The following is a 12,480-nucleotide window of genomic DNA, read 5'->3' on the forward strand; positions in this document are numbered from 1 at the left end:
TCAGCAGGTGACCAGCCTGCGAAGGGCTCTTCCCTACTTCCGAACCTCACACTCTTTGCCTCTGCTGCCTTGGCCCCGAACATGGCTGGGAGGGATGTACTGCATGTGATGCGTTACACTGCGCTAACAGGTTAGCTCGTTGAAGGGAGCTCTTTGAGACGTGTCCTGCACAGGACTTGAAGAACTTGTCAGACACTAAGTCAAGGCGCAAGGTAGGGACATTTTTTCTATCGCACCCCGCAAGGGTGACTTCTTTCTCAGGAAAAGTCTGAGCGGGATGGACCATTCAGGTTCTCACACCAGTACAGGTACCGAGGCTGACCTGGCTACTGGCCGCTAGGCCGAGGGATCGCTAGAGCCTTCCGGAGACAGTGCGGACGGACCACAAAGTTCTTTTACCGGGTGTTCACCCGAGGGGCTACACCCTACTACCGTATCAATGTTGGAGAGGGGGTGCCTGTACGCAACACTACCAGCGATGCAGCCAGGGAGCCACGCCTACCATGCCTCGTCTTGAGGTGCAGGTTAGGCCTCAAGCTCCACCGCCAAGAGTCCTGCAGGTGGCCAGGCCCAGCGAGGCAAGCACCACGACTCGGGCATGTGGCACGCAGCCCAACAAAATGGCCGCTCGTCCGACACCACCTCCGTTTGGGGAGCAGGTAGGAGAAAGTGTCCAGATAGGACTGGTCTTCTCCAGGTACATTGCCTACAGTTTATCCTTCAGCATCACAAGACAGATACCCCCCCCCCCCCCCCCCGCAACCAGCAAGGAAGAGTACGCACAGGCACCAGCAGCCGCCCGCTACTCAACCAGTACCACCTCACCAGCCTGTGAGGACAGGTTTTTGGAAAAGTTCCTCACGCTGATGAGGTACCCACTAATGGGAGCCATCCTTCGGGATGTTATCAGGGACATGCCTCCAGTCCCGTCTCTAGTTCCTCAATCATTCCTCCTATGGCTCTAGCACCTCAGTCCCCCGCGCAGCCCCAACTTTCCATGCCGGGTCCCTCGATTCCGGCTTCCCTGCCTTCCACAGTTCAGGCAGATCCACACCAGCCTCCGGCTCCGGTCTCCACACCTCAGCCCTCGGCACCCAGCACTCCTCCACCTGCTCGGGACCAGCCGGACACCGATGAGGAGGACCACCATGACACGCCATATTCAACTAAGGCCTTCCATGAACGACTCACAGGTTTGGCCGATCACCTGGGACTTCCACAACCTGAGGTGGAAGAACCGGAGGCGGGTGTCGTGGCCGAGGTCCTCACTCTATGCCCCACGGATAGAACAGGGATCCCGGTGCAGAAGGACGTTGTTGCCTTGGCCAAAAAGGGATGGCTTAAATCCCATTCAGCGTAGCCTACTAACCGGCGCCTTGACGCCAAGTACAGGCAATTGGAGGGGGATCCACTCTTGCTGTTGGCACACCCTTAACCAGACACTTTGGTGATTGCCACGGCCTCGCTTTACTTCAAGCCTCAGTCACCGTTAGCTACTTAGTCTTTGGCGCTTAAAGGCAAGGAGGAGATGATCTTGGATGCATATGGAAAGAAGGTTTCTGATGCTTGTTAATCTGCTTAGAATCACATGCTGTGCATATGGTCCGACATCCAGTGGTAACCGCGGAGTATTGCATCTGGTCTTTCGGGGGACCGAAAGGGGACGTCGGCATAGGTGTGTCTGAAACACTATCCCTATCGTGACGTGTAGTACCCAAAATTCGCCATGCGCCGAGGTCCCTCAGATTGTTTTTTTCCGCCCATATAACTGGTCGCCCTATAAACTCCTTAAACCTAAAACTCTTAAGGAGCGCCGGTTGAAGCGGTGGGCCGCATACGGTATGTCACGCGTGGAGCCTCCCTCCCCTGCCGCGACACCAGCCGAAAGTGACGGGGGGGTACATCGAATGACCAAACGTCCAACGCGGACGTTATAGACCTTGAGGCGGACTATTCTAGGGCCGCCACGCCCGTCCCCGACCCTTCCAGGCTTGACTCCGGTCTTGCTACAGGGACCATACCCGGTGACAGGGGTGTACAATGGCACCGCACCAAGCACACAACCCAAGCGCCCTCCTCGACGACTTCGTCGAAGAAGACCAAAGCGCCAACGGGTCCGCCGTAAACTTCGGCGGCGCCCACGTATCTCTCTGATCCGAAGCCTTCCCCGCATCCGCAGCAGCGCATGACTGGGCATAACAAACATGGGGACTGAGGAGTGGCGCCGGTGGGCAGAGTCGGGGAGCGCGTGCTGCCAGGGCCGCACCTATGCGTGTCTCTAAAATTAAATTAAAGGGGACATTTTTTTTCGGGTGAAAAAGATTGTCTCCCGTCCCTAGCGAGGGAAGCACATGCAGTATGGAGAAAAGGGGATTACGGACTAGGATTAAGTTGGTCACTACTGTGAGTAATTTATAATTTCTTGTTCTTCATCTCCACATTTGCCACTGCGGCCAGACTTAATCTCAACGTCAGAAAAAGACAGCCGATTCCCTTCAACTCTGCTAATCACCTAATCTCCTTTTTAGTACTCTCATTCGGACGACTCTGCCAGTCTTCTCTATGGCATTCCCAACAAAGTCTGCAACTTTGTTGTCTGTATATTCTTCAACTTTGCCCACTTCACCTCCACCTCCCCAGTCCGTTGTCAGGTAGGCTGGTTAAGAGACAGAGGACAAAGTATAAAATCAATCATTCTCATCTTCAAAACTATATATAGACTTGCCCCAATCCTACCTATCTGCCCATCTCACTCCCTACAATTGTTGGGGAGAATTCTCATTTCTGCGCTAATTCCCTTCAGCCTCAGAGACCCCCAGCTCTTTTGCTGGACTTTAGGACATTTAATTTGTATCCCTGGAGAGAGCTTTTTTTTATCACTCCATGTATTTTGATCGGATTTGGATTTTGTTCCCCTTTGTTTTTGGAGTCTGACAAACTCCATAGGCATCTACCTTTTGTATGGTGACACACTGCACCTTCAGTTTAGCATGTCAGAGAAATCCTTTCTATTTCTCTTAAGGTTTTAAATACCTTTTCTTGTGTGAACTACAGCTCCCAAGGATAGTAAAGTGAAATTGACTTGACTTACCTTTTTCCTATGTAGGTCCAGCACACCCAAATTAATGTGGAGTGCTGGGGGGTTACTTAGTAGCGCTTTTTCCTACTTACTCATGTAACATTTTTTTATGTTACCCTCACTACTTGAAACGACTGGTGGCAGTGGTTTAATTTTCCTACCATTATGCTTTTTTACTGCAGGTTGAATCCTCAGCTGCAGTAAAGCACCCATGGGTGACCATTGTGTCAAAATGGTCCAGTCCTCTTTGTTCAACATTTCTTGTTTGTCAGGTCTTGCTTGGGTTTTACTCTGCGCGCCAAACCAGGTTTAACCCCTTTGTTGGTTTTGTCTTTGGCGGGCTTCAGCACTGAAACCCGCCTCTGGCTCCTGTGTCTGGCAGAGCAGGAAGTGAGGGAGGTGCCCAAAGCTTCCCTGTCCTTAGTCTCCGGGGCAACCTGAATGCATGGAGCCCTGATTGGCTGGCGGGCTGTCCTTGCAGGACAGCCACCCTGCTGTTTGAGTGACAGCTATGCTGTGCATGAATGGGAAAAACCTGAATAAAAGGCGAGACTTCTTGGACTGAAGACAGTCGACTACTGGAATAAACATCCAATGATGGAATCGTGAAGAGAAACTTGCTGCATCCTCGACGGTTGAACTACCCGGTGAAGCCCTGCTGCTGTGCTGAAACTCCTTTTCCGAATCGACAAGAGAAGCTCCAGAAGGGACGACTTCTTCGCTTGGGTTAGTTGGACCAACTTACCCAGCGATTAACTTTGCTGGAGGACCTTGCCCGCCTGGCTGTACTTCCTTGCTGCTGCTGAAACAGAGTGCCATGGGTCGAGAAATCCATAGTAGAGTGCAACGTCTGTAAGCTTGCAAAAAGCTCCAGGAGTCGCCTGAGGACCCTCCCGAAGCAGGGCAACCCGAGCTAGTCACCTCACCAGAGTGCTGGAGTGAAGGAAGCCCAACCGGTGTCCAAGTTCCACAGTGGTGCTGTTTACCGCGCGCTGAAACCTTGAAGTGCCACTGAATTTAAAAGAGCCTGTAGCTGCCGCCGCCCTCCGGACTGCTGTGCAGGAGTCTTCCAGACGTTGTCCTTGTCCCCACGACTGAGGCCCAGGAACACATGAATTGCAACCAAGGCCGAAGCCAGCTGGATACTCTTCCAACCTAAGGTACTGTTCTGACTAAGGGGTACTTGCCTCTTTGTTGGTAGCTTTCTTTTCTCAGTTGAGACTTGCAGTGCTGCTTTGTAGAGTAGATCTCAGCTCCAACTATTCACAAGTGTAACAGCATATGCCCGACAGTGATTTTCTACAACAAACTCTAACTTTGTGAAATACTTTTTAAGTGCCTCTGCTCCATAGACTTAGTTCCAAATTGACTTTGGCTGTCCTGGCTCCCTGCAGACTCTTCTAACCCATTGACTTTGATTCTTACTGTCGCTCATAGGTCATACACTGGTTTTGAACTAATATTGCTGGGAAATGTTTAGATAAAAACTTCATTGAGAGATTTAAACATGCTCCCATGCTCTCAGAACATGTTACCTTTTCCTTCCTTAACCTTTCCCTTTGTGCCAACCTTAGAATTTTACAAATTACAAAAATGATTATATAAATACCAATACTGTTCTAGTTCGTGAAGTCACCACAGGGTGTACGTAGTGTGTAGGAAGCATCTCTAAGAGCATCTACTTGCTTGGCCTTGATTCTGATAAAGTATTTTGAAGTGTATTTTTATTGTTGCACATTGCCCTTTTTAAAGAAGGCCTATTTAAAACTGACTGTTAAATAAATCATTATTTTACTAGAAGGCCTTGAGTGTAAGTGTTATTTGGATACTTGTATTTGTGGATTTAGATGATACAGCTCTTCAGCTCACGTTTACCCTCTTGAGATGAGTGTGGCTGCTCAGTCACTCTACCAACTTGTGTAGTACAGACCCTTTACCAATAGGTGGGTTACCTAATACCAAGAGGACAAGACTGTTGTAGTCTCCCACAGGGTTACTGCATCAATTCCTGCCTAACAACGATCATCCTCTGCTCACCTCCTTGCCGCCTCTTGTGCTCCCTCTAGTTTCCACTCTCTTCTTCTTCTTGCTCCCTTACTCTGGAATGCTCTTGCTCTATAGGCATTTAATTCCAATCTGCTGGCTCTCCTTTCTCAAGAGCCAGTTGCATAGCATTCTACGCCACCACATCTCCCTTTTCTCCCCTCCCCCTTTCATCTACAATAACCCCAGAGCGCTTAACCCTCAATCCTAAAATGTAGCACTTCCACCATTGTCCTGTTCCTCTATCATGCTCTACTCTTCTCCTCCCTGTTTCATGATACTACCACTCCATAGCATCTGGTCTTCTAAGCACATTCTCTAACCCATTAAGGACACTGGTCCTCTTTTTTTCTGCAAGTCAATGTTAAAAGGTTGTGTAACCATTTGTGTACCAAAATAATTTTCCGCAAATAAAAATAAATGTAGAAAATAGTTTTGAGCGGTTTCAAATCACCACCACAAGCCGATTTGCTTTCTTTGAGTAAATTCCCTGGAGAAACATGTATTGGAACCAGTGAGTTTTGGAGCCCTAGGCCCCATGCATCTCAGAGCTGGACTTCTTTAGTGAAAAGGAATTGAGATTATATTGGTTCTTTTCATTTTATCTACAACTGATTACTTACCTGTTTAATTGATTACATTTTAAGTGAATCCTCTCATGAATTTTTATTTTTGTAACATATGGTTAACCTGAAGTGCGTCCTAGTTGCATTTTAGTGTTAAGGCCTAATAAATAAATGTATTTGCATACACTGACAATCTGAATTATTGTGTTCTGTGTGAACTGAGGTTCTAGACCACTCCCAAGACTAAGTCTTGCCTGCTCTTCGACATACCTTGACTGGGGTTTGGCCTAAAATTGTCCCCAAACTCACCCCTCCACCCCCGCAATCCCTCAAGGTTGATTTTCAAAATCCATCCTGACAGTAACTTCTTACATTAAACCCACAAGTACATTTGTGAGGGAGAGAATATGGCTCTAAATGTTCGTTGATGCTGACCGATGAGGACAATGTGAGTTTTAGCAGTGCAAGAGGTTACTGCGTTCTAATCTCCTCTCCTTGTCTACCTAGGGCTGTTCCTCGCCCATCGTTGTGAAGTTTGCTGACACACAGAGAGATAAAGAACAGAAACGAATTACACAACAGCTACAACAGCAGATGCAGCAGATGAGTGCAGCGTCTGTGTGGGGTAACCTCGCTGGACTGAATACCCTGGGACCCCAGTACTTAGCCGTAAGTATTGGTTGTATCTTGTGAAATGACTATCCATTTTCCTTGAAGCCTTTTTTGAGGATTGTGGTTCTTCCCATAGTTGCTTTTCACACTATAAACCAAACCTGTGTGGCACCACCGATGGGCATTGTCTGCTTTCTTGTTGTTTACAGCACTTTCATGGAGAGTATTTCACACACAGGCTTTACCAAGCTTCTCTTTTGGGTCCTGGGTTTTCTGTTGATTCAAGAAATGGAGTTTGTTGCTCCACAGGTTTGGTCTCTCGTTATCCTCTGTGGATCTCCTCTTGATCATCTCAGTTACTGTCTGAGCCAGAGGCGTCAAGTTTGATTTTGGCTTTGTCTTGTCCTACTCCAAATTCACTTTGCTTCGTTCTCCCTCCCTAACCGTGTGCAATGCTTCGTTCAATGCCATTTAATGACGGATTCTCAACTAGTTTTAGGTCATTTTTCCCTTTTTTGCTGCCCTCCCTTTTTTGCTGCCCTCCCTTTTTAACTGGTTTGTCAATTTCGGGCCATAGGAAACCCTGCCCCCAAAAGTACCCCCCCCCCCCAATCCCCAAAAGATGCCTGCATTTTAAAGAGCTTCAAATTGGAACCCTGCAGGAATCCTGCCCTGCCTGTATGTTGGCACTACATTTCCATAATGGCAAGTCTTCAAATAAAATGTTATACCGCATAGTCTGTTTTTAAAATTCTCTTCATAAAAATATTTTGAGTTATTTCAGTGAATCCTAGATATGTGTATGCCTTTCAAAAAAATAAATTGCATTTGAAGAGATGGGAGGTTCTGTCCAAAAAATGTGCTGTAAGATTTTAAAGCACAGCTATACAACGCCCCTCTGCACTCTTGTGACAGAACGTTGTCTGCCGAGGGCAGGATAGCTTGAGCTTTTTGGATTTTTGTTACTAAAATGTGTGTAATTATTTTTCTGAATGGGAGATCTGCCAATCGGAGCCCCTATTCAGACTCCACGCCAAAATTGTGTACTCCTGTTCCTTTGCTGTGTTAATTTCCTGTCACTGCCAGTGCCAGGCCTGCACTGCCAACAGACAGGAATGCACATGCCACATTTGAACCTGACAGCTGCCTGAACACACAGGTGACTGTTTAACTGGCTGCACCTCCAAACAGAATTGTTTCGAGTGGATTGTGTCCTCCAACGTATTCATCTTAAATGTATTCCATCCAGATTTGCTCCTATTTGGATTTTTTTTTTTGGCAGAGGGCGCCGTGCGTCCGTGTCGTCGAGTCCATGGTCCCTCGAAGGCCTCCGTCAAGGGTGACTTCATCGGGTGTAAAAGTAGCACGCGCTGCGCCCGTTGGCCTCAGTCCGTTTTTCCGCAGTATACGTTGCTTCGGACATTCAGCGCGCCTCGAGTTCTGTGAGAATATATAATAAACGAAATATATCCTCGTCATCGACGCCGACCACGAAATCGGGATTCAAAAAGTGCAAATCGTGCGGGTCAAAAATGTCGATCACGGTCCCGCATCGAGAGTGTTTGTGGTGCCTCGTAGAAGGCCACGACATGGAGGCCTGTACGAAGTGTCAGGCAATGACTGGGAAGGCCTTGCGAGAGAGGAGAGGAGAGGAAAGCTACAGGTAGGTCGAAAAACCGATTGAAAAACCTCTAGCGTCAAGTCGAGATCCCGTGTGGAGAATTCTCCTCGACGCGAAAGGCATCGATCAAGGTCCCGTAGCGATTCCCATCGCTCGTCGTCTTCGTCAAATAGATCGAAGAAACAACGCCACAGGTCTCCCTCCACCTTGTCAGACGAGTCTCCATAAAGATGAGAGTGGGAAGCATTCAGAGTCAAAATGATGGAGGTGTTTGAAAAAGTGAAGCCTCGGTCTGTGCCTTCTTTGGAAGCCGGCTGGTAGCATCATCGCTCTGACACTTGCGCGCCCTCGAGCCCGGGTGATCGAAAAAGGAAGGATAGGGAACCTTCCAGGACGCTGAGTGAAAAACGCTCGAGTCGAGTCAACTGCTCGAGGTCATCGACACCGTCGGAGACCCATCATACCTCGAAGGGAAAATCTTCGAAGGTCACCTCGACGCCCTCGAAGCAGACCCGGTCGACAACCACTATGTCGTCAACACCAAACCCTCGGCGCCAAAGGCTCCAGCCAAGCCAGGGAAGCCAGAAAAAGAGAAGGATAAGGTTACAAAACCTGTATTGTCCACAGAGCCAGGTACTAGACCTCTTCCTCCTCCTCCTCTCCCAGAGAAGGTTTTCAAGCCTCTCCCCAAAAAGGAGTTTTTCAAATCCCGACTTCAATTTTTGAGGAACAGGAGAGATCTGATGAGGAGAATGTACCTTTTGGGCTGTAATATGGCACCCCAAATGTCCCAGAATGCTTGATTTCAGAAGAAAGCAGAATGAGGGACTTGGTAGAATCATTACACAATGCAAGTGGCATTGACGCATCTCCTGAAAACTACTTTGGCAGACCAGAACCAGGAGAGCATGCCAGTCCATCATACCGTCAATTAATGACAAAGGTATTAGATTACTTAGGATGGGCTAAACCATCAGGCCAATTCATTCAGGATGATTTAACAGATATATTGGACCATGGTCCCACCGAAGACCCAGTACTACCCTTTCATGTAGCCCTGCAAAATAGGGTGGCCAAGAATTGGGAAACTCCGGATTCTATTCCTCCGGTAAATAAATCCCTCACCTCAAAATACCGCCCGGCCAGTAGCGACCCCGGCTATCTGTCCAAACACCCAACTCCCGAGATTCTTGTCATACATGCAGCCACAGCTTCTAACAAACTTGCATACCCGTCTATCCCTCCAGACGGACGATAAGTGTGTGGACGGTTGTGCACGGAAGGTATTTTCAGCCGGGAGCATGGCATTAAAATCTGCCAACTCCATAAGTGCCTTGGCAACATTTTCGTACACTCTTTGGGAGTCCATTGCAATGGCGGCGGAGCACATACCAGAAGGGGAAGAAAGGGAAGGGTTCCTAGCCATCGTTAGAGATGGAAAGGAAGCCATGCAGGAATCCCTTCAATCTGGATTGGACACTGCAGATAGTGTAAGCATGTCTATGGGCACTAGAACGGTAATGCGCAGATTTGCGTGGTTACGGAAGTCGGGTTTTGCACCGGACGTACAGAACCGCCTTCTGAACATGCCTTTTGACGGGTCTCACCTTTTCGGCAACAAGGCTGACGAGAGCCTTGAGAGGTTGCATACCTCAAAAGCAGCTGCCAAATCTTTAGGAGCTGCTATTAGGCAACCTCAGCCTTTTCGTGCGCAAGGACAGTCATGGAGGGGACGATCCTATCGTTACTACACCTCATATGGAAAGGCGAGAGGAATGGCCAGTCAAAGGGGCCAGAAAAAGGCCACTCGAGGTGGATGAGGAAAATGTGCTAAACCAGCTCCGGCTGCAAGCCTCTCTGCCATCAGCGGCTGCAACATCCGCCACAAAACCGCTTTGAAGACTTGCATCACAAAACACCTGTAGGGGCAGGCTGTCACAGCATCTGCAAGAATGGTGAGCCATTACTTCAGATGTTTGGGCTCTAGAAATAATAGCCCAAGGTTACTGCCTTCCTTTTCTAACGCAACCTCAAAGCAATCCAGCAGGGAGACACCCGTTGAAGTCTTCAAACCCACTCCTACAGCAGGAAGTTTTAACCCTGCTGGGGAAAGGTTCTATAGAACCAGTACCTGCAGCGGAGGACGGAGGACTGAGACCCATCTTGGACTTAAGAAACTTGAGCAAGTTCCTCAGAAAGGACAAGTTCAAGATGGTTACCCTTTCTCAGATCCTTCAGGCCCTTCAACTTCAGGACTGGTTGGTGTCATTGGACCTCCGGGATGCTTATTTTCATGTGCCAATTCATCTCAAACACAGAAAATACCTGAGGTTCGTAGTTGGCGACTCACATTATCAGTTTCGACTCATGCCTTTCTTGCTGACCTCTGCCCTGAGGGTCTTCATCAAGTTAATGGTAGTGGTGGCAGCGCACCTCTGGAGAGGGGGATTCATGACTACCCCTACCTGGACAATTGGTTGATCAGAGGGCATTCTGCCGAGCAAGCACTGGATCATCTGAAAGTCACCTGTCACTTTCTCCACAAACTGGCCTTCTCTCTCAATTTCAAGAAGTCACAGATGACACCTTCCCAACAGCTTCAGTACATAGGAGCTGTATTAGACACATCCTTGGGAAAGAGCTCGCCTCCCAAGTCGAGGGCTCAAGACATTCTTCAGATGGTTTCCAAATTCCAAAATGCCCAAAATCTCCAGGCTTACGACTTTTTAAGGTTTCTCTGCCTCATGGCATCCTGCGTCTTTCTGGTGCCAGAGGCACGCTTGAGGATGAGCTCTCTTCAATGGGCCCTAAAGACTCAGTGGTTCCAGTTCTCGGGTCAAATGACGGATCTTCAGATTCCAAACATGGTCAGACAAGAACTTCTATGGTGGACCTGTACAGAGAACATCCTAAAAGGAGAACCTTTTTGGCAACCATGGCCGGAGATCAGTGACGGACGCCTCAATCCTGGGGTGGGGAGCTCATGCCAACGATTTGACAATCAACTGTCATTGGTGTCCATCGGAGTCCAAACTACATATCAACCTTTTAGAGCTGAGGGCAATCAGACTAGCGCTGAAGGCCTTCCTGCCATCTGTCAGGGGAAAGAATGTCCTGATAATGACGGACAATACAGTGGCCATGCACTATCTAAACAAGAGGTGGTGTGGGGTCACTACCCCAGTGCAGAGAGGTAATGCAGCTCTGGTATTGGGCGATTCAGGAAGGAATCTCTTTAACGGCAATTCATCTACCCGGGGAAGAGAATGACGGCAGATGCTCTGAGCAGGCAGAGCACGGTATCCCACGAATGGGAACTGGCTCAAAGTCATTCAAGAGATCTTCGCCCTTTGGGGAACCCCTCAAGTAGACCTGTTTGCAACCAGAATCAACCGAAAATGTGAAAGGTATTGCTCAATGGAATTTCCCCCGAGCGGAGCCCTGTGGGACGCGTTCGTGGTGGAGTGGAATTTCCCACTATATTGTACGCATTCTCTCCGATTCCCGTCATTCCTCAGGTCATCAGGAGGCTGAGAAGGTTTTGGAGCCGCATGATCCTAATTGCCCCGGATTGGGCCAGGAGAACGTGGTACCCGGACCTTCTAGACATGTCCATCTGTCCCCCAGTACGTCTTCCTCAGAGAGAGAACCTTCTCTCTCAAATGGAGGGTCAGGTTCTCCATCCAGAGGTCAAAACGCTCAACCTTCATGCTTGGTATCTGAAAGACTGAGATACAAGGATTGGAACCTTCCAGATGACTTTGTTGCTGGCCTTCTTGCCGAAAGCAAAACCTCCATAAAGTCTCTATGCCGTTGGAAAAAGTTTTGCAACTGGTGCAGAGAAAAGAATGTCGATCCTTTCCTATGTTCTATTCCGGAAGTATTATCTTTCCTTCTGACCCTAGCACATAGAGGTCTGAATATCGGAACAATAAAAGGTTACCGTGCGGCGCTTTCCATTTTCAAGTGCTCATCGGAAGAATGCTCCTACTTCAAAATTCTTTTGATAATACATTTCTTAAAAGGACTCACTAATGTGTTTCCTCCTCACCCATTTCAAGTACCGATCTGGGATCTAAATTTAGTCCTAAAATTCTTAGTGTGCTCCTTTTGAGCCTATGCATACGTGTTCATTAAGATTACTAACGTGGAAATCAGCCTTCTTGGTTGCTCTAACATCAGCAAGAAGAGTGGGCGAATTGCAGGCACTGTCTTCTGGGCCACCCTATACTGTCTTCCATAAGGATAGAGTTGTGTTGAGGGTAATACCATCATTTTTACCAAAATTAATATCTGATTTTCATTTAAGTCAGAAAATTGTCTTACCCGCATTCTATCCTCCACCCCATCCTTCGAAGGAGGAGGAAAGATTATGCAGGTTGGATCCGAAAAGAGCTTTAAGCTTTTACATCTCCAGAGTTTCCAGATTTAGAGTGGACAACCAGCTGTTTATAGGTTATACAGGAAGGAAACTGGGTCAATCAGTGAAAAAACAGACAATTCCACTCTGGATTGTACTTCGCATTTCAGAATGCTTCAGACTAGGTCAAAAAGACCCT

The 12,480-nt window shown here is 48.1% G+C and overlaps 1 protein-coding gene across 6 annotated transcripts in view; it reads left to right on the forward strand.

The window, feature by feature from the left end:
- The window catches only part of CELF1 (CUGBP Elav-like family member 1), a 1,228,135-nt gene that overhangs the window by 543,684 nt on the left and 671,971 nt on the right, over positions 1-12,480 (forward strand). For all 6 annotated transcript variants that reach the window (XM_069623101.1, XM_069623100.1, XM_069623103.1 and 3 more), the window contains exon 8: positions 6,196-6,357. In XM_069623101.1, coding sequence (XP_069479202.1) covers positions 6,196-6,357 — 162 coding nt within the window. The remainder of the gene's footprint in view (positions 1-6,195; positions 6,358-12,480) is intronic.

This window comes from Ambystoma mexicanum, chromosome 11, assembly GCF_040938575.1.
Source record: "Ambystoma mexicanum isolate Mex_15411 chromosome 11, UKY_AmexF1_1, whole genome shotgun sequence".
NCBI lineage: Eukaryota > Metazoa > Chordata > Amphibia > Caudata > Ambystomatidae > Ambystoma > Ambystoma mexicanum.